At 39.4% G+C, this 26,581-nt stretch overlaps 1 protein-coding gene across 2 annotated transcripts in view; it reads left to right on the top strand.

Annotated features, from left to right (window-relative positions):
• Nucleotides 1-6,400: 6,400 nt before the first annotated feature.
• Nucleotides 6,401-26,581, top strand: part of nos1apa (nitric oxide synthase 1 (neuronal) adaptor protein a) — a 191,917-nt gene continuing 171,736 nt past the window's right edge. For both annotated transcript variants that reach the window (XM_063500435.1, XM_063500434.1), the window contains exons 1-2: nucleotides 6,401-6,798; nucleotides 7,131-7,202. In XM_063500435.1, coding sequence (XP_063356505.1) covers nucleotides 6,685-6,798; nucleotides 7,131-7,202 — 186 coding nt within the window. In that variant the 5' untranslated portion in view covers nucleotides 6,401-6,684. The remainder of the gene's footprint in view (nucleotides 6,799-7,130; nucleotides 7,203-26,581) is intronic.

The following is a 26,581-nucleotide window of genomic DNA, read 5'->3' as shown; positions in this document are numbered from 1 at the left end:
AGCATTTATTTATTACTTAATACTAGTGAGCAAACATGTGTAATGTATCTTGCTACCCAAGCTTGCTAGTGTTACCTTGTAACAACCTAAATCTCCAACTGGCTTAAAACAAATAAATATAGCCAAAGAAAACTCAAACAAATGGTAGAATGGTACATTGAAGCTTCTAAATGTGTATTTCAAAACTATCAGGTGAATCATCGTCTATATCCATCGTTTATATACAGTCTACATGACTGAAACACTTTTGGAGCCAGCCTCAAGTGGCTACTTCAGAAATCACTCTGTGTATTTGGCTGTTCCCCATTTGGCCTCATTCTTCAGCCTTGGATGTTGGTGCTTGCTATAGACACATCAGTTTGGGTTGATCCTAAAGTGATGAACGATACAGCTTTTAAATTCCTCTGTAAGCCACAATATATGAGCTACATGACAGTGTTGCAGATATTTGGCATGAGTGTCAAAAACACCATTAAAATAAACACTGCAATAAAATCAACGATGGTTGTTATGAGAATCAAAATTACAAACTGGAGTGACTGTAAGACTAATTTATCTCTTCAAACATATCTTTCAGTTGATCCTCTTTTTTCACCATCTATGTGACTTCACTCACTTTTACAAACAAGCACAGCAAAGACTTACATTTAATTGCACATCCAAGCCTGCTACGTAATTAACACTGGGTTGTATAAGCCTTTTATGTGCTTGGATGCTGTATCAGAGGCAGATTATATCTGTACTAATCTACCCCCAAGTGTGAAGTGAAGACAGCTTTTAATACTGCATGTTGCTACACAGCTTCAGGCACAATTATAAATGTCATTAGCTGTCCCGCTGCTTCCCTTCTTGTCTGTCTTCTTTGTTGTGTGGCCCACATTCTTTAAAGATCTCCATTATTAATTTAGCTTAAAAGGCCCTCAAGATGTGTAAGGCTGTGCATGCATGCATGTGTGTATGTGTGTTGGGTGGGGACTGTCTTTTAAACCTACCATGTCTGTGTTTTTCCTGTTGCTTGTGGCTAAGACAAAAGATATCCCAGGTTCAAAGCTCCTGCTGACACACTGACCTTAACAATGCATGATGTTGGTACCAAAAGAAAAACAGGGTTCTCATTCACACTAAAAACTAAACTGACGAGTTAAGATAAAGCCACTGAAGTGAGCATCTTTTAGAATACCAGCTTAGTGTGGATGAATGTTGTGGTAAATAGTCTCAGACAAGGTCCTTCCTCCTGGAAAAGCAAAATAGATATGATGAAGTGGTATGAGTGGAATTCCTAAATATGTTCATGCCTCAGCCATCTGAAACTAATGGAAAATGCCACCTCACCTTCCTTGTATTTATTTATTTTGATTTAAAGATGGTCTGTGAAAATGGGGCAGTCTCAAAAACACAGTTTATCCTCCAATCCAATGTAACCAGCATAGCATTTACCTAGACTAATCCCTGATACTTGACTTGGTAAATTCATGTTTACTTCAAGAAGCCACCTTCTATCATTTGTGCCCATTCACTGTAACCACCACCATAGCACCAAGGGCTACAATTGCAGAAAAGTATCTTTAACTATTAATGCAGTCCTTGATTTCTTTGTGTTGCTGCTCTCAAATCTTGGGTGGTTAAAGGGTAACATACATTTTATGATCATGATAGAATCCCACTTCCAAAGACGTTAGGACAGAAGTTGGGTATGCAACACATCTCACAATTTTTTGGAAGGGAAGAACAAAAAAACTGGAAAAGTAAGTGTTAATAAAAAGAAACCACTGGAGTAACATTTTGCAACAAATTACATTAATTGACAACAGACCAGTAACATGATGGGGTATTTAATAAAGGCACCTTAAAAGTAAAAATATGCAGTTTCAAGTCATGGAAACATTTCAGAATGATGTTTCTTGTCATAAAATTGTGAAGACTTGTAGATAATGTGAAAAAAGTCTATGAAACTGAAGAAATCTGTGTATAAGGGACAAGGCTGAAAACCCACATTAGGTGGTGCACAGGTGATCTTTGGGTTAAAAACAGAAATCACTGCATGTGCTCAGGAACACTTTCAGAAATCACTGTCTGTGAACACAGTTCACTGTGCCATCCACACATGTAGCTTAAAACTCCATCGTGCCAAGAAGTCATATGGGAACATGAAACCCTGCTGGCTTTTCTGGACCTAAGCTAATTTAAAGTGGACTGAGGCAAAGTAAAAAACTATTCTATGGTCAGATGAATCGAAATTTTAAATTCTTTTTGGAAAACATGGACACCAATCCTTCAGACTACAGAGGAGTGGGACCATCAGGTTTGTCATCAGTGTTCAGTTCAAAAGCCTGCATCTCTGCAGCATACTGCAGATATTACAACAGCATGGCTTCATAGCAGAAGAGTCTAGATGCAGAACAGGCCTGCCTGCAGTCCAGACCATCCACCAACTCAAAAGATTTGGATCATCATGAAACAAATGAAACAAAAAATACAACAAAGAACACTCTCAACTGTTGAGCAGCTAGAATCCTATATCAGACAACAACGGGACAACATTCCTCTCCTAAAAGTCTAACAGCTGGTCTCCTCAGTTTCCAGACGTTTATGGACTGCTGTTAAAACAGGAAGGACAGTAGTAAACACGGCTGACATGTGTTGCAACCATCACATTCACAGCCAATATCTTTGTTAAAACTTTATTTTGTCTCAATTTAAACATTTGATATGTTTTCTGTGGTGAACAAAATTTGGGTTTATCAGGTTTGCAAATCGTTGCATTCTATTTTCTTTATTTTTACACATTTTCTCAACTTTTTCAGAATTGGGTTTGTATATTTAGGGCTCTGCCTCTGTGCTGGCACCATATTTAAAGCCCAAATAGACTTTGAAAATGTCATACTTATTATGACGTACTTATTGTCACACAATACATACAGACAATATCTGTATGTATAGTGTGACAAAGACCCCGGGCCAGTTTGCAACTCATGCCACAGGGTCTTGGCCATCATGTCCTGATTGCCTGATTACTTTACTGTAAGCAAGTGCAGTGCAGGAATGGGCTAAGAGAAACGCATCTTCAATAGTTGATGCGTACACCATCTTCTTTTACCACAGGAACAGGCCATATTTGCAAAAATTATTTGAAAATATTAAATTGTAAAGCACTTTGTGAATTTTGTTCTTTAAAAGTGCTTTATAAGTAAACCTTACTTAGTAGAAAAGCCACTTAAAATGACGCAGTGTGTATTTAGAGGCTATCACAGCGATGTTTAGAGTGTTAGAAGGGCAGGAGCTATATTATAATGGCCAAATAAATACCTGTGCCAGAAAAAATGAATTGGCCAAAAAGATATGAATGTGTTTTTTAGTAAAAAATTTGCATTTTTAGTGTTTATCCTAGATTCAAGATGCAGTATCAGGAAATGGTCTGTTTCAGGTCTTAAATCATTTTCCTTCAGATTTAAAGGACTTATTATTTCCTCCTTTCTTTCAGTTCATTCAGTATATATTTGATGTGTATGTGGTTACTGTTAACTTCAATTTCCCCATGAATGGTGGAATTTGTTTGACTGCTCTAGTTCAGTCCAAAGACATCCACGTTAGGCAGTAGATGTGAGATAGGTGACATATTTAAAGCTTGAAGTGGCTATAGTAACCCTGAAAAAACATCGATATAAATGCTAGTCTATTTCAAAATGTAGAATACAAATTTCTTTAAAAAAAACTTTTATTTTTTTCACCTTTAGGTTAACAACATAACTGTCACTGAAGGTTAAAGATTTCCCAACAAGGGCACAAATATGTGACTGTGACAACCTTGCATGTTGCCTTTTGTACTCTATGTGGACCCATGCTGTTTGTGTGAACAGTATTCAAGACCTAGTTCATGCAGGGAGCATGTGCTTAAGATGCCGCAACCCTAATCAACGGATCAACATGAAGCTGGTGACCTGGCAAGGATTAAATTGTTCTCTATCCTTTTTTTAAAGAGCCTTAAGCACACATGGGGTCCCTAAGTGGGTAACTGGTTGTACTGAGCATAAATTCCTCATGCAGAGACAGCAGCTGTTCATGTCTGCCAAATAGCTGTTTTGCTGCCACGAGGGCAAGGTGGCCATGACCACAAGGGCTGAAGGAATGGTGTAATACAGCCGTCTTTTATGGAGATACCCATCAAAATACTCCAGGCAGAATAAAAAGAAGCACACTGATAGAAGTGTTATAAGGGCTTCAGGTGTGTTTGTTCATTTAAAGCTGAGAGGTCAGCTAATGTTCTCTGTAATTACGTGATTTGATTTGAAGGTAATCCACCTCCACAGCATTTAGGAAGCTCTCAGTTGCTAAATGGAGGAGTTAATTTTGATGTATGAGAATGATGTTCTAATTTAACTGCACGCTGAAGCACGATGATAATTAAGAAAGAAGGTGGGAATTTGGGAGATGGCAGTTTGGAGTAAATCATACCACACTGCTACAAGCCCTATTAGCAGCAGCAGCAGCACTTTGGAAATTTCCACAGAGGTGGCGTGAATGTGAATTTGTGCTGCTCCACTTCCCCACCCCTACCCGCTTGGGACCACCTTGTGGGAAGTGATGCATCTTTAACTCCTAGGGTGACGCAGATGGTGTGTGCATCATACAACATGACAACTGCATTAAGTATGAACACAGCTCTACCCTGTCTACAGACCACATAGGTCTGTTTTCCTGGAGATACTGTTATTCCAGCTGCTTGAACACAATGTTTGGATGGGTGTCCATGAGTGTCTGAGTGCGCAAGATCTCCCTTTAATTATCATCAACAGCAGCCTATTATCATTGTACTGATAAAATTGCTAACTAGACTACGGCTTCCTTTTTCTGGATTGTTCAGTGGTTTAAATTCAGACTTTTTTAAAGATCTCTTTTCTGTTGATGTATGTTTTTATAGGGGTGTGACAAATCTGAAATAAAGCACTGCAAAACTTTTTTAAAAATAAGTATATTTGTCTTATTTCTAGTCAAAATTATCTCATTACACTTAAAATAAGACACAATCAGCTACAGAGCAACATTTCAGTAAGATATAGGAACTTGTTTCAAGACAGTGAATCTTGAAACTAGAGGAAAAGTAGAGAATTTTCACTTGTTTCATTGGCAGATTTTTCCACTTAATACAAGATATTTTAGCTTGAAATAAGTGGGGGAAAAAATCTGTCAATGGAACAAGTGAAAATTCTCTACTTTTCCTCTAGTTTCAAGATTCACTGTCTTTAAACAAGTCCCTATATCTTACTGAAATGTTGCTCTGTAGCTGATTTTGTCTTATTTTAAGTGTTTTAAGTTGACTAGAAATAAGACAAATATACTTGGTAAGATTTGGAGTTTTTGGAGTGAGACCAAAACAATGCAATGCAAACATCTAGAATATTGTATCATAATTCCTTTTCCCAGTACTGCAGCCTGTAAAATTTAAAGGTTTCAGAATGATGTGTTGAGAAAAAGATATCAGAATAATAGATAAAATAAAATGTAAAAAGTTCAATTAAATTTATTCAGAAATACTATGAATAGAAGACGTAAACAATTATAACAAACTACTAAGTGAAGTTTTTCTATTTTTCTTAAATAAAAACTTAGACACCTACTGTAATTTTTAAATAACATGTTATAAGTTCCTGATGTTAATATGAGTATAACATTTAAAAAATCATGATTTATAGTGACGATTCCTTTTTAAAAAATCACAATATTTTTAACTTGCACGTTTATGGAGTAGCTTCCCACTAGGTGTTAGCAGTTGTGGCCACTAGTTGGTAGCCTTGTCCTTTTTATTTAATTCAAAAGCCCAGTTGTGTTCTTACTACACCTGTAAGGCTGCATTTCTTATTTTAATCGCAAAAAGATCAAAAGCAAGGCATGCTATCTCTTCTTGACAATATCTCTCCAAAAATCTTAAATAACATCACAAGAGATGAATACAACATTTTTTAATTAATTTACTTTTTTGCTAATTGAAGGCCATCGTTTCGCATCAGTCTCCAGGCAGTGTATTTACATACAGGTTATTCTACTGCTGACCAAAGCCAGCGTTTACAGTAAACACCTGTAAATATACACGCCACTTGCATAGGTGTCATTCAGGTTATTTCCATTATAGTGTGTGTGTGTGTGTGTGTGTGTGTGTGTGTGTGTGTGTGTGTGTGTGTGTGTGTGTGTGGAGACAGGGAGGGGGGCAGGTTGTGGGGTGGAGGGGGCAGGCACGAGAGTTTCAGCCACTCCTCCTCAGGGCCACGGCGCGCCTCTGCTCCAATGGAAACAGGCGGGATCCCCGGACTCCTCCAATCACACCTTTCCTCCATGAGGGCGGCGGGGTGGGGGGAGTCCTGAACCGGAGGCAGGACCCGACGAACTTCCACACTCGCCACAGGAAAAGTCGGGAAAGCACATCTGTCCCCGCATGACGCTGTTTGTGTCGGCCTGCGTGTGTCGTTAAAGCCGTAGCGGTGACCGTTAGCGTGCCGGCAGTTTCCCGGAGCGCCGGTAAAGTTGTGGCCGCTGTTGACGGCGGTGTGGTAGCGTCGGGACGCTTTGCCGCTATGGAGAACATTCACTGATCGGATTTGGAATTGTTTTTCTTGGATTTATCCCCGGTAAACCGAGCCGGTTTCTGTTCCCGCATATATCCTATTGGCACTGTGGAGTAGGAATATTTGGATGAAAAAAATGCCTGGGAGAACCAAGTACAACCTCGTAGATGATGGGCACGATCTGAGGATCCCATTGCACAACGAGGAAGCATTCCAGCATGGGATCAACTTCGAGGCAAAGGTGAGTTTCCAAGTAACTTTGAAGTGGTTAGCGCAGCACTTCATTTATATTTTATTATGTCACCGAGTCTTCTTCGTTAACTAACCTGTGCCTGAATAGCGCCTTGTTTAACTCGTATATACCGTAAACAAAACAGGTAACTGGCATCAGACTCTTGGGTCTCCCGAGAATTTGTTTTGTGCTTACGTAGTAAACTTAAGATGCCAGCTTGTCAAGAGGTAAAAGTTGCCCAAAGCTGGGCTGATTATTACCTTACTGTAGGAACTTGTGTTTGAGATTAAAGGAAAGCCAGCTTCCTTTTTCACTAATGTGCTGTACCTGTCATATTTTAGTACATTGGCAGTCTGGATGTGGCGCGGCCGAGCAGCCGAGTGGAGATAGTGGCGGCGATGAGAAGAATACGGGTGAGTGGAAGGGAGCCTGACTGAACGCTGTTTAAAATCTCGCATTTTTTCATATTTTTCCTTATCCACATCATTTGATAGGACACGACTCCACTGTCGGCATTAGACGTTGTCCACGGTTTAATCGGCATCAGCATGTATGACAAACATAAACTTTTTCCTTTTTTCTTTTTCTTTGTAAAAATCTTTTTGCTTTTTGGCATTGCGAAGCTAATTATGATGGAAGAGCGTAATGCTATTGAACTGGACTCTGAACGTAACATTAGCTTATTGTAGGCTTATAGCTTAGTTATTACTTCTAATAATGAGCACTACAATTATGCTTCCTCTAATATGTGTGCTCATTTAATTCAGAGACAGACTCAGTTGGATTTTTAAATATCAATTTTACATATAATGCTTAAATCACATGTCAGATTACCAAATTGAGGCCATGTAAAACTGACTTGGAGAAGGCCACAGCGTTGTTATTTAGCATTAGTTATGTGTGAACACACCTTGGAGTTTAAACGTGGAGCCCTTTGAGTGTCTTTGACATGTCTTGCCTGGTGGGAGGTTTGGTCTCCCATGTGCTCCATCAGTGTTTTGAAGTTTCCTTTGAAGCGGTGCACTGGAGTGTGACTCTTACCCCCTCTCTCCCCCCTCTTTCTGCTGTGTAAATCCAAGATTTACAGCTTTTTCACTCCCAAAAAAGAAGGCTTCATCTTAATCAGTGTGTCTGCAAATCATATTGCGGCAAGCTGATGTCGGTTGTTGGAGGTGTTGATGTTTTCGGGGACTGGTGCTGAACTTGTAGGTGGAAACGAAGTGTTGGTTCTGTTCTTATTTATAATCTTGTGGTTTTAAAGGAAATTGTGCCCCCCACACATGCTAACATTTTATTTTTAAAAAGCTGCCACTTTTACCTCATTAACAGACTTCACTTTTGCTCAGCCATTGGCTCATTTCAGCAAGTTGCTCAACCTTTAAGCAGAGTTGAAAAAAACCTCTCGTTGGCCCTTTAACAAAGAAGTGACCTGCTCCTAAAAAGTGGACCTCCCGGAATGCTGCCATGGCAGCTGTTGTTGTTGGCAAGAAAACGAGCATTGGTTTGGCTCCTCCGGTGTGAAAATGGTTTGACACTGGCTGGACAACACAATGGAGGGAAACCACAGGTATCAAACTTGGAATGGAGATCACGTTGGGGATCGGGGCGCTGCAGGAGTCACTCTGAAGGCATTTTGTTTGAGTTGGGTTACCAGTATGCCGAAGCAGTCTCCAGTCAGTGATTATGTAAGAAAACCGCACTGGAATGCCCCAGTATGTTTTGGTAAATGCAGAAATGATTGGTTTGTTTAATTACTTTTAGGGCATTCATTTACTGATTAGTACATGCTTACACCTTATGCAAAATCTGGACTTTTTAAGTAGGAAAAAAAATCACGGAAAGTAGAACCACTGTTATCTTCAGCAGGTTTATGACTGGCAGAGACAATCATGCATCTTTGCCATTAGTTTCACTTAGAAAGAAACAACAAAGGGAGCTATAAAGGAGCTGTCCTTTATTTATCCTTGCACTTAGAGTTGCCCCATAAAACCAGTTCACTGTGGATTAAGGACTACAACTGGGCATCAAGCAACATTCTTGCAGTCTACAGTATTGATTCTTGACGTATATTACCTATCCCTGAAAATGTTTGGTCCTTCTTCAGTTTAATTGTACAGGAAAAAAAAAATATCAGTGTTGTGCGTTTCATTTGTACCGCATCAAAACAGAGCTTTTCGTTATAGAATTGATCAACTTTCCCCCCACTTCCCAGGCTTTTACTGTTGAGCAGCTGAAGAAAGTTCCGGGGGAAGCGATTGTTGACAAAGCACAGCAAATGCACAGATTGGATGCTTCTACTCTCTGCTCACTGAACAGCAATATAAAAGTGGAATCAAAACAATGCCTAGACAAAAGATAACATGCTAGTTTTTCCCAAGGTTCCAAGTTCTGTGGTGTTGAAATGCAGTAGTGTTATGAATAATCATAAAAGATTTGAACACAACTTCCTATTTCCCTGCCACAATTACAGTAACTGGTTTGTCTTTTATATGACAGCTACCAAACAAAGCTGACTGTGACCCGCACTCATGTTTTGTTTCTGATTGAAATGTTCGTGTAACACCGGCAGCTTGTGAAATTTGTGAAAGTCAGTCAAAATTATGCTTTCCTGCAGCTTATGTTTTTCTTGCAAGATTACTATCAGACTCCATTTCTGCAGAGTCAGTCAAAGTTTTGGATGTTGCCTGGCAACCGGTTGATGTATGGTGTCATTGTTCATTGTGTGCATGAGTCACCTGTAAGCTGGTAGCTGATAACAAACAGACAACAGTGCAGAGCAGGAAATAGGCACCTAGAATGGAGCCGAACGCAAAAACCGGCAGGATTTGACGTTTTGTTACACACACACACACACACACACACACACACACACACACACACGCACATAAAAACACACATGAGTAAACACACCCACTGTGTTGCACGTTGTTGTTGAATGATTAATGATCTCTCCAGAAATGAATGGAGAAAAACACTTAACAGATGGGAAGAGCAGTTTTCACTTCACTTAGTGAAACTTCCCAGCTGAAAGAAATGTAATGTTGAAAAAGTTACTAATGCATTTATGAACTTTTTTCTTTTTTTTTGGAACTCAGGGTCTGTTTTGCAGTTATATAGTGAATCATTAAATGACAAAGATATATTTTAATAAAGATTTTTTTCTCCACCTGTTTTGTTAAAGCTGAAATGAGGATCATGTCACATTTTTTTATTTCTTCTGTTAGTGAAGAGATACATTTGCATATATAGATTGAAAGAGCTATAAAATAAAAATCCACCTAAATGCATGCTTGTCTTATTTTGCCTTTTTTCTCCCTGTCAGCTACAGACCAGTCAGAGATGAGGGTCCTGTATTACATGCTGGTCTTCATAAATTAATTTTATTATTATCATAATCTGGAAAAGTGCAGCAGCAGCTTATCTGGTTAAAAGAAGAGAAGACCTTTGCAGTGAATTAAAGAGATTAATTTCTCATTAATCGCCCTTTGCTGGGTTAACTGACTGTAGGAAGGCTGAGCAGCATGGGATGAGAAGATTAGATGTGTCTGACGAGACATTTGTGAGGGCTGAAAGAGCACAGCGGTGGAGCTGGAGTGCGTAAAAGACAGAAATGGAAATGCTTTGTCAATTCCTCTGGCTGTCAGGCTGAACCAGGACCTTTGTGTTCGCTCGGTGCACCAATTAGCTGGTGGCTGGAAAACACAGTGCAAGTTTATTAGTCTGGGTTTTAGTTTGCATTTTAGCGAACTGTCGTAAAGCTTTGCACAAATTGTCCACTGCAGAAATTGGATGGAAGTTTTGAACAGTAATGTGCCATCTTTGTGAATACAGTTAAGCACTGAAATGCCTTTGAAGAGAAAATAATGACAGTACTGAACAGTTTTGTGCTCTATTAAAATTAGTTGTTCCTTCTTGTGAGCCCAAAGACTCGTGGGAATGAAGATGTTTATGTTTGAATCATGTAGCAGTTTTGTGATGATTATTTTCAGCTTAATTCAGAGACTTTTGATCACCGTAGTTTTGATTTCCTGATGTTTGTGTGACCGAGCACAGTGCAAAGTTCAGCTAGAAATAGGCCACCATAAAACAGACTCCTGTAGGGAATAATTTGGTCTGGCCAGTGTTTGTCTTAACAGTACTTACATTAAACACAGTAGCACTCCCTTAACCGTGTGGCACGAGGAGTGAGGAAACTGTGATAATTAACTAAGGGAGGGATACTGTACATTAAATGTAGTATCACCTTAAGCACGCAGTACAAAGAATAAGCAAAATGTGACTAAACAAGTATCGTGCGACAGTTCCAAGAAAGACCAGAAACTCAGTTAATACAGTACAGTAATTAACTTTTTATTTAATTTAAAGAGGAAACACTGAAATGGCAACCAAAGAATGGCTGTATTCTCCTGTAAATGTATCTTTTGTTCAGTAGATTTGAACCTATAACCTTCTTGTGCCGCCCAGCAAAGAAGTTATAGAATTGAAATGTTCCAGCTTCACACTGTGCTTGAGGACCTGATAAAATATCACATTAATGTGACCAAACTGTAATTATCGCGGTGAGCCAGTTATTATCACGGTGACAGCTATGCTAAGTGGCCCAGTGAAGTAATTGTACAGTTGCTTGTACCTTTGCCTTAGACTTTCTATCGACTGTGTGCAAACATGTATTGTTTATGTCTATTGTGTACACCTGCCTCAGCTTATTTCCCTTCAGGCAGAAAATATGAACAGTGTTCATATTTCAAGTCCTCACAAGGAGAGAATTAACGTCTTCAACCACAGAAAGGGGACAACTAATGAAGCAGAAAGTTAGTAGTGCTGATAGGTGAGCATTATTAGTAAAAGTGACAGCCTTTCTCCATCAGGAAAAAAAAGTCTTTTAATTACTGGCAGCCGGAGCTGACCTGCTTTATTTGATTGACTTTAATGAAGTAAAGAAGCTTTGGCTCTGTTCATGTAATCCGCTTGAATTAATAAATGGACTTTCTAAGAAGTGATGTCTTGCATTATGAAGGACCTTCAAACACTCATCTGTTGTGTGACTTATTTGTATTGAATCTTCTTTTTGCATTGTGATGATTGCTTTACATGATACTCTGCAGCTTCTTGCAGATATACTACAGAAATGACATTTGTCAAAACTGACAGATTATTGTGAACAGTGCAGTGTGATTGTATTTACAGAGGTAAATGTCATGTAGAAAGTTGCAGAGTAACAAATTTATGGTAAAGCTCTCTGAAAAGTGTTTGAATATGTACATTAAAAAAATTTACAGTAGAAAAAGAGCCGGCATTTAGTGTGAAATCTACACTACACACAGTCACAGTTAATGAGGTCGAAAATTAAACAGGGAAAAACAGCCAGTTTAGTAAGATCTCTGTAAACCTGGCTGGTATTTTCCATACATGCCTACATACTGTTTGTCCTCACCGCAGCAACAGTGGAGCAATGGCTTTATGTTTAATATGTCTGAGTGGCAAACCACGCTGAATAACTCTCTGAAGAGTAATGCTGGGGAAATAACACGGACATGTCAGGTCAGTTGAAACAGCCCGTCGCATTCAAACCTCCCAGTGAACTGAATCACAGTTTAGAACACAAGACAAAGACACACCGTGGAAGAGATCCAGATACTAATAATAATAATGATTAAATACAAAGTCGTGTATGAACGCAAAGAGTGAAAAGAGGTGAAAGAAGAGACCCCCATTAATAAAAAGTAAAAAGGGTTTCAAAATCTAATATTGCAACTGTGGAGGGAATGAACCAAAAAACCAATGGGTGGCTGTGTCCATCTGTGATATAGATGGGCTTGTTCCAGACACTGGATAAATTGCTGGGCTTTGTGAAAGGCCAGAATACAATACATAAACAGGATTTAACTGTGCATCTTGCAGAGCTTCTCTAGTGGACTCTAAGAAAAATAAAAAAACATATGATGCTGAAAGTTAACATAAGAAGTGTCCTTTAAGTCGAAGAAATGTGAACTGACGGTAGCCTTCACTTATTCATTCCTGGGATCCTATTGTCAGATTAGTCGATCTGATTCTATTTTAAATATGCTCTGCAAAACTGAGAAAAAAAACCTAATACACAAACAGATAATATGCTTCTGAAAAATGTCATCAATTCCTTGCTTTGTAGCCAGAGACTCAACAGCACTGCATCAAGCTAAAACATGTTGGTGCTCATAAACAGTAAGCAAAGTGCAGCACAGAGAAATGTAGAAAACAGTGAATTGAAGGTAGCCTTGTTCGAGTGGGCTTTTTTTGTGTGTGTAACAGCCTCAAATCTGGGCTCAAGGACCACTTAGGGGATTGGAGAGGTTGAAAGAAAGTGGATAAAAATGGATTATGCCATCATGTATTAAAACACACCAAATAAAATCTGTTTACCTGACTAGTTCCTGGTTTCTCCGCTTGTTGTTTCACTATCTTTCTTTAAAGGGTTTTAGGGATTTTTCTTGTTGGATGGCGGGTATAATAAGAAACTGCGCCTCTACACAGACTCGACACAGAAACTGTCTCAGAGTAGATCTACTAGTCCATAAAGGTTATTACCACGTTTGTGACTTATGGATGATCAGTAGAGGCCTGCTAAAAACTCCTGGAGTGCTCATGAAGAAGCCTGCTAAACGTGCTTGTCTTTATAAGTACATCAGGAAGTGTGAAGGGGGGTTTTTATCCGAAGGGTTTCCTCTTAAGTAAAACGCAGTGTTTGCCATCCTCGCTGCTGTTTTGAAGTGGTAAAGATTTATGCTAAACCTTTTTTGCTTATGTATGAATTTCTTTGTAGAGTGTTTTAAAGCATCTCTTTGTGTTCTTCAAGCTCTCTCTCTTTTGTTTTGGCCAGAGCTCAGAGGTCCTTTTCAAACTTCAGGTCACAGTTTAAAGGTCATGAAGTGCGCTAATAATGACCTGTGTATGGCTCATTACCCTCCCTCCCTTTTTGCCCCCAGTTGCTCCCTTAATTCCGATTTTCATTGCTTGAGACGATTGGTTTGGAAGGTTAAGTGATCATAATGAGCCTCTGTGTAGTTTACATTAATGTTATTGGACACTTGCTCAATGTCATGTTTATCCCTGCGGTTTATCCTATGCTAGCTGTCAGCGAAGTGCTAGCAGGCAGGCTGTCATTTCCATGTAAGTGTGTTTAAGAAGTGGCTAATATTTAACTTACCGTGTTCGTTACAGATAGCAGAAGGTTTGGCGAGCTGCTGATTGAGAGATGGCATGTATACAGCCTCCGAGACACTCCATTATTTACTTATGGTTCTAGGTTGTTGGGCAGATTACAGAAATCTCTTTGAGCTAAAGGCTCAAACATGTAAACTTAATTAACAATGGTATGTAACTCAAATGTTAATGGAGTAATGATTTATTCAGCTCAGTGCTGTTGGAGGCGTGATTTTTATGTCAGTGGATCTGAAAAGCAGCGTGCAGTAACTTTTTAGAAGTGAGCCATTAAACAAAGCAAAAACGGATGTCAAGGCTGAAATTTAAGCCCAATTTAATCTGTATGATGCTGTTTAAAAAAAGGATTTTCAGGCTTTTAAGGAGCATTGCATTCTTTAAAAACAGCCCTAAGAGGTAAACATCTTTTGACTGCCTGAAGTTTTACACGTTTTCCTCTGTGTTCATTAGTTGGCCGTTGTCAGGCCCTCACTCACCCCCCAGCTTGGTAGAAGCATGATAAACTCGGCTGTCCTGTCCACCGTTTATCATGTGAACAGGGCCAAATGCCCCAATAGGCTGGATCTACACTAGTGTACTATAACCTGACCCCCCGTTGGTGCTCTTGGACAAAAGCAATAACCAGGATTCTCGCTAATCCACTTACTGTAACCAAGTTAAAAACAAGAAGCAAACCTCCACCAAAGCAGCTCACTCTATGGGAAGTATTTACTTTGAGGAGAAAAGTGTCGTATTTGGTATACATTCACTTTGTTTTCGTCGTGCTTGTAGTACAAAAAAGTTTGTAGTGTAGTACAAACAAGTGCAAAGTGCAGACTTTTGTTATTTGCCATGTTTAAAACCCATTTTAATATACATAATTTTCAGTAATAGTATTTTTTAGAAGTATTATTTGATATTGTTTTCATGTATGAGGATATTGTACGTGTAGGATTCACTTTATTAAGTAAAACGTGTTTAAATGTTTTGCAATAAATATAGTATAGTATTTCCAGGAACATTGTACATGTATTTAAATGGTTATAACCTGTTATTGTAATGTATGTTATAAAGTCCTAATTAGATAACATGATATTTAGAATCCCCATATATCATTCCTGGTATGCCTATGTGTTGTCAATGGAAAAAATGGTAGTAAGAAAGTTTTAAATAGCGCTATATAGTACGAGTTACTGTGATAAATCTATTGACCTTGAACACAATATTTTAACACTTTATAAAGGACTTTTTATATGATGACAATACACACCACACTTCTAAGAATCATAGCTTCTAAGTTATAAGGCATTTTGTCAGTTTTTGACCAATAAATCATTAAGCTGACCTTGAAGACCTTTGTGGTCATTAACATGGCCCCACCCTTCACCTCTACAAATCAGATTTTATTCAAAACTTTTTGAGCTATTGTATTTACAGACAGCATCTCACGCAAACAAGCAGAGGTAAAACAAACAAAAAAAAACCCCAAACTTGCCCATCTGACATCCATCAACTTATATCCATGTAATAAAGTTGGCTTAATCATTCATCGCTGTATGTGAGCAAGTTTAAATTTTACTTGGTTCTCTCTTGCTGGAGTATATACACTCAGTTTCTCCTCAGGCTGGATGTGGAACGGTAAACCCCACGATATCTTTTTGTGTCAAATGTGTACAGAGCTGCTCATACACAACCCTGCTGTTATATTTGTGCTGCTGCACTATATGGAATTATTGAGTCTAACAGTTTTCCTCACGGAAACCCTGATAAGGATAGGCAATATGCTTACATTTGGAAGTTGGCAGAATATATTCATGGAGGTGTATTTGGAACACTAGCAACACACTGCTGATTAGTCATCTGGGGTAGAAATGTAGCACAGGAAGCATCATCAAAACACAGACTGAGCGAATATAGTGTTTAAGAATGGTATTCAGTCTCGCGAGAGTAGTTCAGGAGACTTAAGATATCCAAAGCTGTTAGGAATTGAAGCTATTGTGGTGGAATGGAGTGGCCTAGCACCTTACTAAGAATCTTCCCCATATGAGAGGTTCCATTTCATTTCTGTCTGTAAGCTTTTTATTTGGTCGTCTTCAAGCTATATTCAGCTCTTCCAACACACTGTGTGTATGTGTGACTAAGCAACCCAGTGCCTTTATGTGGTTTGCAAACACACACCTCCTCCTGCCTGGCTTCTCTGTTGAAATTTAAGGCTACAATCAAGAATAATATGTAGTCCTAAATGTGCAAGTCTTTCCGTCTTGCCTATGTTTGCTCTTCTCTGTAATCCCACCTTTTCTCCTGGCCTTTTCATTTAATCCCCCTCTTGCACGTGGCCCCCTTTTCCGTGAACAATCTGTTCTGCTTGTCACATCGTCCTGCCCTTCATCAGAGGCCGAGTGAAACTTTGGCTGATTAACGGGTTTTTTTCTCCGAAACGCCAGGGTTTTTGTCAGCCCTCGCTATAACTAATGGCGACACAGACTTAATTCGATCCCTCCCTTCTTACTTTATAATTAACGCCTGCCATGCCACCGAAATATATCTTGTCCGGTAGAATTTTTATTAACATTTTAGTCCCAGGAACATTAAATAACCCCCAGATAAATATCAAACAACCAGGTTGTCCTGGTTGAAGGAGGAGGGATTTCGCTGCTGATTTCACTTTAGGAATATCGCTCAAGAAAATAAGAAAAAAAAGGAGATATTTGACAGATACCTGGTCCATGTCTGTGCGTGAAAAGCAGATGTTGTAGCAATAGAGGAAAGTCTTGGTGGTAAAGTTGTTGAGTGAAATGGATCGCAGAAGTACATAGACACAAATTTCTTCAAATTTTATGATTAAAAGAACATCCTATCATTGGTTAGTAGTCATAAATAATGTGTAAGCATTTTTCCTGTTTCCCTGCATATGCTTCACAAAATTAAAATGAACATTTTCCTAACAATTATTATTCACAACAATTAGCAGTAGCAGCGGCAAAATCTGCTGTGATTGGTTGGGGGTGAAGTGAAGTTGGGACAAATGAGGGAACGAGAATAATAACACTGATTAAATAGACTCACATTTCCATATAACAGGTGTGTAACAAATCATGCAACACTTCTTCTTCTTCTCTGTGGTCTTGGTGAGCTCGGCTTGAATGACTTCTCCACCTTAGAGTGGCCATCCAGGTTGTGGTACTCTCCTGAGTAGAAGCAGTTCGGGATAACAGAGTTGGAGTCCATCTGACTGAGGAACAAGGGGCAGGTGAAGTGGCTGAATGAATTTTGAGGACTACTACAGGAACAACCTGACCAGGCTGGTGTTAGGTATTTAGCACCAACTGAACTTTTAAAAAGAAATCAAACAGGACTGTCCGTTGATCGAGGATGGTATAGTTCTCTAGAACTGATGGAAAATAAGAGAACTCTGAGTTGGCAGATATACTATTAGAGCTGTAAATATACCTGGGCAGCCTGCCAAAGTAAAGACTCTGTGTGAGCAACACTGTGTTCATATTTTCTACTTATTTCAATCAGGGGGCCTATGCAAACGATGATGTGAAAGTAAATCAAAGTGTTTTTTAGGAGGATTATGTATCTGTGCTTGAAAGATATAAAGCGTATAAAGTGTTCGCTGCAGGTTTAGACAGTGAATTAACTCTGATCCAGCAGGTTTGAATGTTGGTGTACGATGAAGCTGTTCTCCTGTTTTAAGAGAGCGTGCACACACCTCTTTCCACTGCCTCTAAGCTTGCAATGACAAAATAGGCAAACAGCCTTGTCAGCACTATTAACTGCACTCCAATTACATCTTTACCTCCTTTGATTCCTGCCTCCATCTTTTCCCTTTTAGCTTGTGTTTCTCCACATGCTCCGTTGCCGCCGTTCACAACCCGCTGCCTCACTTGCTCATCTTCTTTCTCTGACAAGATAATACAGTGTAATAGCACACAGATGCTGCAGGGCTCCATCCCAACGGATCATGCCGGAATTTCCTCAAACCCCACACAGACCCTACGTGGCCCAACGTGCCACCTGAACCTCCACCCTCTTTCTATAAATGTCAGCGGTTAACCGAAGAATGAATCTTGACTGTGCCCTGGGGTGGGCAGCAGGACGGTGGTGATCCAGGACAGTTGAAGGGGGGCGGTGTTGGAGCGCTGAGCTGGTTGCTGCTTTGCTGTGCTTGCCCTGCAGCGTAAACATGGGAAGGTACTGTGGTAGAGATGCTGTGCCTGGGAGGAAAGGGAGCTTTCAGAAGGTTCACTACAGCTGTCTGATGTAAAGTGTCTGCTTTGACCCCAGTGATTTGCTTGTGGCTCAAGGCTTAAGTTTGCTAAAAAGTTTCCATCCTTTCTTTTTCTTTTTTTCTTTTTTACACTATGGAAAAAAATTGCTCCTAAGAAATTCTCTTAAAATAGATCACAACTCCTGCCTTTTGTGCGAGGTGATTAAAAATTAAGAGTTGTGCAGAATTTCTTGTTGTGTCGAGGATATGCATGCATGTGTACGTGCACTTGGACCACAAAAGAAGGCAGTTCAGTGACTATTACATTAATCGTTCAGTAATTTTGTGCTTCTCTGAAAATATTTCATTTTGTGATTTTTTTTAAATTTTTATTTATTTATTTTTTTTGGTCAGTCACACATAATGGGGGGATAAATCAGCTGCTCTCCAGTAGGTTTTGCCTCCTGCTAATGAATACCAGCACCAGTATCTTGGACTCCAGCCACCTATAGTAGTCCTTGTTCTGCTCTGCAGCCACAGTGAGCCTGGAGTAAGGACACAGCTCTCAACCTCCTGCAAGATGGTGTAGCTGGAGTATGTCCGAAATAAACTGAATGATATCAAACTTCAGAGATGAGATGTGTCTCTCTGCTCCAGCATACTGGACGTCATGCACCAGTTCCTGCTTCAGACTATCCTCTGTCTGTCTTAAACACTTGCAAGCACGTGCCCTTCATATTCCTTTTATTATCAAGCTTGATTTGTCCTCTTATTGCTTGTTTACAGCGTCGTCCTTCCTGAATCTCTATTTTATGTAAAGTGTCCTGCTGTTATTATCTCAAATTTATAGGCGTAATGTGAGGTATGCCTTGTTTTGGCTTCTAACCCACTGGACAACTTAGACACAGCACAGCTCTTTCTGCTGAGCAGTGGAAGGCAACTGGTCATGGAGCTGGAGTGAGGTTTTCTTCATGTAAAAGTGATCTTTTACGCTTTTGTCAGTAATTTACAGCTGTGAGCTCCTGGCTTAACAGTATCATTTACTCTACAATGACCGCATGAAATTCAGGAATATACTGTGCTAGCAAAAAGTGTTACACACACAAAAAAAGAAGTGATTTCTTTGGTATAAATTTTGCTTTATTAATCGATTATTGAAGTGAAAAGTGTAACTTAAAAACCTTAAAGAGTGAATGTAGATCACTGATGACTGCGAACGAGGATCTCAAGCAGATCACTGTGCATTCCCAGATTTCATTTCATGATATTTTCATCTGAGTTTTGTAACTGTAGTGGGTTAAAGAACTGGTGTGTAAATGTAGGAAAACTTGAGAAGCCTGAGTGAGTAAGGCTGGGCGATTCAATTTTATTTCATCAAATATAATTTTTTTTAACTGAGATTTTTTTTCTAAACAAGATAATTGGAATGAAATTATTAGTTTTTTTGTTCACTTTGCTGTGAAGTTCTGATTTTCTTTTGTGTTATAATTCGAGCACAACCCATTGATTTACAGCTGTTAATTTTCTCTTCCTAAAAGCCCACACACTCAGTTTTGTTCAGCTGGGAGCTAAATAACAGAAACAGTCTTTTCCCAGCAAGGCAACTGTCATAGTTTTCCATGAGTGACACCTGTGGATGGCATTTGCCTCTAACCCAGTCCACTGTTGATGCCGTGCTAAGGACATGTTGCCTGTTCGCATTGTTGTTATTTATGAATTTGCAAATGTACTGTTTAACAAAAAAAATGTAAAAGCACATTATTAGATTTGAATTAAGATGCCAAATGATAGCAATTTAGTTGCATCACTGAGAAGAAAAAATGGTTTTAGTGGTTTTTATGTTATGCAGGTCTCCCACATTGATTGACACAAAGACAGAAGAACTACACGAACGCTGCTGAGCAAATTTGTTAGACCACCTAAGAAGAAAATCGAAATATTTTAGAAAGCTGACAAATTTGTTTAAAACTAAAAACTTCCTATTAGTCACATAACAAACTGAATTCATGGTTTTATACCCAATTTTGAGGCGGGACACTGGATTTCTTTGAAAGAATCGGAAGTTAATCAAGTGTAACATTCACCCACTAAAGCTGTTTTATTCTATTCAGGAATGCAAGTAAATAATTGTAATTTGGCATCTTAATCAAAAAATAATGATTATGTTTTACTATGTTTTTCAGCTTTTTATGCAAAACAATACATTTGAAAAATGATGTTGGTCATTTCCAGTACTGTTAATTGCGGGCAGCTGTGACATAAACCTTACATTGAGCGGTGATCCAGTAAATTTATTGAGCATTATTTGTTTGTCACCGGTCAAACCATGGGTGGGGAGAAAAAAAAATGTAAATGTGCTGACGAGGGCTTAAAATCGTTTTCATTTCTGTAGGTTTAACTTGTACTGTGCATGTACTAAGCTTCAAAACACCAACTTACTTGTCTCAGTGAACTGCAAATGCACTTGCATCAGTCAAGTAACACGTCAGGTTTCCCAAACAGCATGTATTTCCATTTGAGATCAAGGCTCCACAAAAACCACTTGAACCTTTCTATCATAAGGAAACCCTTGCACTGAGGTTTTGGCACGTCCAGCAGCTGTTAATCAGAGTTACAAATTTCTCACCATTGGACGAGCGCATGCAATTGCTCTGGCAACTGACCTTTCAGCCTCACACTGATGCCCCTTCCTCCAAGCCTTCCCCCCCTCTGCTTTTGTAGTTGTCTTTATCTTGTTTATCTGCATTGCACCCACTTTCCAGTTGAAAGTGAACTTTTAAAGAAGTGCCTTGAGGAACAGGTGGAAAATCAAGACACAGCCAGGAACAAGGTTCTCCCCCCGGCTGCTTTCTCTGCTCTGCTTCCGTCAGCCCTGTCCTCCTGTCCTCATCCAATAATGCTGCGTTTCCTTCTCCTCTTCCTCTTCCTCTCTGTATAATTTATCTTTTTTTACCTCCTGTTTCTATCCCAACCCCCCCCCCCCACCCCCACCTCTTTGCACTTTATCTTCATCCCCATCACCCTCAGTCCCCCCCACCCCACCCCCCTTTGTATTCTTCAGTATGTTGTCTTCTCTGTCCCCTTCATTCTGCTTTTCCTCCTCCTTCCATATTTTCACCTTGCCCCTCCTCTCTCCCTTCATTCTCCTTTGCCTCCTCCTCCTCCTCACCCTCTCCTCACCGCTCCTCCCTGCATAGTTTCTATCGTTGTTGAAGAGCTCGTCTTCCCTGCAAACTGCCTCCATAGTTGGCATGCCTTCCATAGCTCAGCTCGCACCAAGAGCGACTCTCTCTCCTCTTACACATACCACCACGTGTCATTCCCTACCCCTTTTTACCCTATGCTATAAACTTCCACACCAGTCAGTCATTGCAGGCTGCGTCTACCTGACGGGTTCACTTTCTTGGGAGGTACAAGGTTCAAGATATGTGCACGGTTATGGCATAGGATTGACAGGGGTTTCTGGTTACATTGTAAGTTACGAAGTGGATAGAAGCCTAAATCGGGCATGAGTGTAAAAAAACAGAGCTACTTTAGCAACCTCCAACTGAGCACAGTACTTCGCAAACTATGTAAGAAAACTGTTCCTGCTACAGGTAGAAGCAAACTTGTTTCACCACTTAAGGCAAAAGCCAGGCTGTGAAGCGCACTTCTAACTGGAATCCGGTAATTCCCATCCGCCACTTGATGTGGTTACATGGTGGGAAAACAGGTCTTTGGGTGTTTTTTTTTTTTCTTGATCCAAAATAAAACATCCCAGGCATTTTTCAATTTTAATGTGTGACAATATTATAGAGTTTTTGAAGAGTTACAAGGTTACTTTAGTTATTGTTTTTGTCAGAGTGTCATGGAAATCTGAAATAAATGGGTTTTTCACATCAGTGGGCTGTCTCTGTGATGTTTTCATTTGCAAAAGAGTCAAATAACAATGCAGAGCACAACAGCAGCCTGCAAAGAAGCATTCACAAGCAATACAAGGGTTAAGCAGTTATGTGTTACACTTTACTAAAAACTCCAGGGAAACTCGATAACCTGGGCTCACATTAAACTTATGCTGTGTCCGTTTCTATATAGGAAAGTGTCAGTGCCATGGTAATATAATGGTGCTGCTGCTGGCACCCTTTGGTAAGAAAATCGGGTATTCTGTCTTCAGTGAATATGACACTCTTCCAGAGTTGACGTTTACACAGCTACATTCACGCCTCAAAATATCTTAAAAGTTTATTTTGTGACCCAGAAAGAGTAATATTACAACTAAGTAGCTGCCGCCATTGTTGGAATTCCTATTTTGCGAAAGTTTTGCGAGATCCCGAGTTAGTTTTGCGAGATCTTAATTTTTTTTTCTCCCATGTCCCTTGCGGGGCTCCGTACACTCTTTGGTAAGCAAAGATAGAAAATGCCCTTGATTCTGTTTTTACTAGTAAATGCTGCTATCTGGAAGTTACCAATTAAAACATTGTTCAGCGTTTTGTTGTTGTTGTTGTTTTTTAATACAGTCCTGAATATTATTATCACAAATATAATTTTGAGGCTATTTTTCCCACCACTAGCCTTTATTGAGAACTGTGATCATCCAAATTTAGATCTGTCATAAAGTATTCTACAGTTACCATTCAACGTGGTCCAGTTTTCTTTTTTTAATGTTTGTCATAAATGAGACAATGATGCTACCGAAAAGGATTTTTATCCATTATTTTCAGGGATTGGTTGTATTTTGGTTGTATATATTGGTGAGTGCTTAATTATGGATGATGATGCCTTTAGTGAAATGCAACAGATGAGAAATTATCACAGAATACATAAATAACTGCTCAGAGTGGGTGTGTGTTTTCATATTACCTAAAAATGATTCACATTGGTCTTAACCATCTGTAAAATCTTCTTCTTTATTAAATTATTAAATAATTCCTAAAATTCCAAAATCCTTAGCCTTCTCTATCTCTCCAATACTAAACTGGATATTGAATATACACTTAGCTTGTACATATGGCTGCATCATCTGCATAAAGTGTTCTGGTGAACTGGCAGGCAGAACACTGATAAATAGAGTGACCCCCATTACCACCTGTGTCCTGCCTGTCGGAGCACTCAGACTGCAGTGCATAATTTAAAGGTCAAGTTTCTGTGTTGTTTGCTATTTGAGCGTTCAGTAAATAATTATAGATGGAAGCCCTTTTAAGATGGCCTGTACCAAGCAAACTATGAGAGAGTTCTGCAACAGATAAGATGGGGGTGGAAGTATAACTTCCAGGGCTAAGAAAAGGCTTTTTAAAACCTTTTCATGCAAAGTCAGCAACCTTTCAAGTTGTTTTTACTCGGAATTATTTCATGGATCCTGTTCATGCGCAGATAACATCCTCCAGGCTTTTCAAGATAAATGCCAGTGCTGAAACTTTCCGCTAGTAGCATTTTGTTATAAAGTATGAATCACCTCTGTCTCCTGTGCATGTTTGCTTTGTTGGAATTTATCTCAAATTAAAAATATTTTTTATTATCATGATTATTTTTTTTGCATACAACATTTTCAGACCCTTTCACCAGGATGTGAAAGGGTCTGAAACTCACATATCTGTGAGTACACACACTCGGCGGCCAAGTGATAATGTTATGCAGTCATCTGCTGCTCTCAGGCTGACCTTGGAGCTGCCCTCATCTATCAGCCCCAGGCCTCGGCATTATCTCACCACTGCAACCATCCCTCCTCCTATCTCTCCTCTGTGGCTGCGTCTCAATCCTGCACTCAGCCCTCCTGTGCTTATCTGCATCCTTTTCCTGTCTCTTAATGCTGCCAGCTCCCATCCACGCCTTTCTCCCCTGCCCTCCTCTGCCTTTTCCTTTTTATTTTGTCAGCCTCGAGTCTGTCAAATCATCATCCCGGCTTCCATAAATCCTTTTAAAATGTTTTGGAACCAGCCGTGTCTTTTGTACGAGGTTCGACAAAAACAAAGACGCGCACGCATGTTTGCTGTCATTTTCTGTAAATATGTGACACAATAATAATATTAAACCTTGTACTTGTCTTGTATATTTCAGCCATTGAGTTCCTGCGAGCGTTAACTCCTCCTCTCCCTAACTGCCCCCACTCGGGCTTGTCATTTTTTAAATGCACAAAAATCCGGACAAGTCGAGGAGAGTTATCAAGACCAGATCCGCCTTGCATTGAGGCAAATGATTTCGCTGCCTTTTAGATCACCCACAGATAAAAGAGTGAAAGAAATGGGATGATGAGGAGGTTACTAAGATTGTTAGATCTCCAGAGTCTGTGTGTGTCATTGCATGCGTGTGGCCGCGAGGATGAAATGATGTTGCCCTCCAATATGGTTTTAATGAAACCTTTTCCCCTCCACAGACACTTTCATTAAAGCTGCCGGCTGCTGCTGTCAACCCCACTTTACCCACAGCCGCTGTGTGGATAGACTCCTCACAAAGCCTTGAACTCACAAACGGTCTTTGTTGTATTGCCATTTTCCTTTTTTTGGTCTTTCATATGCTCTCTCTGACTGGACTGTTTTATTTATTTTTTTGTTGCCAGCACTCCCGCTTCTTTTACTCCCTAACGTACTGATTATATGGTTTGAAAACATCTGTTGTGCAAGTGTGCAAAATACTTTAACATTACTAGTTATAATCCAGTGGAATTTGTAATGATACATATTAGAAAACACAAGCACACAGAGTCTCTGTAATTGCACAGTCAGCTGCTTTGGTATTCTGAATGTCTGATTCAGCATAAAACCTGTGTTTTTTATCAGTGGTTATAATACTTCTCACAACTGGAAGGCTTAATATTACTAATACTTTAACAATACTTTCTATTCTATTCTATTCTATTCTTAAGAATTTTCCTTTTTTTCCTTGTCTATTATAGAAATTATTGTAAAAAAAAAAAAGTCATTAATAAATCAATAAAACAGGTCATTTTCAGTGAATGAACAAAACTTTTCTTCTTTATAATTACTGGATATTCTGAGCAATGAGTCACCAGAAATTTCCTTTCATTAACTACAGCAGCATGTCTTTATGATGTAGAAAAGCTGAGATGTACTGTTGAAAGTGCCCTTCTTTTTCTTTTATTGAGACATCTCAGGGATTAAATATACAGTTAAACTACTTTATGTGGTCGAGTTTGACATGATTAATTAATTACAAACATTCCTATCAGTCCTAAAAATGGGAAGATATGCTGACAGGGTGGACCTTGTTAGCAAGAGGTGATCAGTATTCAGTCTGTCTGACAGGATGGGAACTGAATATGATGAGTCTGTGTCTGCATTGGGTTATCTTTAGGTGCTGCAGCAACTGTTTCTTGGAATAATTTCCAAATGGTGCCATCACAGTTTATCCAGGAAAGCAGCACAAAATCACTGCTTTTGGTGCGGCATCAACCATTGTCTTTTCAGGATGTTTGTAACTAGGCTGAGAAATATAGTTCTGCTATAATACACCATATATATCATGTGTGCTCCCTCTGAAGGAACTTTATTTGCTATAGTGTGGAGGGCGTTCTTTCAGCTAGAGTCATCCACCTCAATGAATGATAAAGAAACAGCTGGTAGGATATTAAATCTTTGTATGCAGAAACAAAAACTGACTCAGAGCCAACCTCTCCATTCATATTTCTATTTCTAAAAATGAAGCTTGAGAAACTGAGCAATTTAGTGTAGTTACATAGTAATGAAATGATTTGTTCGCACTTAAAGCTTTGTGTATGAAAAGTTAGTCTACTGCTTTCAGGAAATATCATGTTGGTCAAAGAGCTATGGTATGCAAACTGTTGTGAAGTTGTAGCTAACTGCTACTGGGGTGTGCCTCCTTTTGCCTTTAAAACTCCTGTAAGTCATGGTATTGATTCAACGAGGTGCAGGAAACATTTCTCAGAGATGTTGGTCCATAATGACATGATAGCATCACACTTAATGGAAACACTTGCATTCCAAAATGCTCAGTTGGTATTGAGCATGCGTTCATGTTGTTCAAGTAAAATTGTGATCCTACCATTTAAGTGTTGACAGCAGTAATCAAGGCTCATCAGGCACAGCAACATCTGACCCGAGTCCATGCATGTGTTCGGTACTGACCGTACAGTGTGGCCGCTTTCAAGGTTCAACATGTGCATTCAGAGATGCTCTTTTGCATACCTTGGTTGTAATCAGTGATTGTTTGTCTGACTGTTGCCTTCCTATTAGTTTGAAAGAGTCTGGCCATTCTCCTCTGACCTCTAGTGTCAAAGAGGTATTTTGACTCAAAGAACTCAAATATCTTCTCTTTCGTTTTTTCGGATTGTTCTCTACAAATTCAAGACATGGTTGTGACCATTTGCCATCAGCAGAAATGCCACATTCAAAGTCACTTAAATCACCTTTCTTCTCCATTCTGATGCTAGTGTGAACTTCAGCAGGTTGT

This window comes from Pelmatolapia mariae, linkage group LG17 (assembly GCF_036321145.2).
Source record: "Pelmatolapia mariae isolate MD_Pm_ZW linkage group LG17, Pm_UMD_F_2, whole genome shotgun sequence".
In the NCBI taxonomy this organism is placed as follows: Eukaryota; Metazoa; Chordata; class Actinopteri; order Cichliformes; family Cichlidae; genus Pelmatolapia; species Pelmatolapia mariae.
The sequence above is the reverse complement of the archived record's forward strand: the minus strand, read 5'-3'. Positions and strand labels throughout refer to the sequence as shown.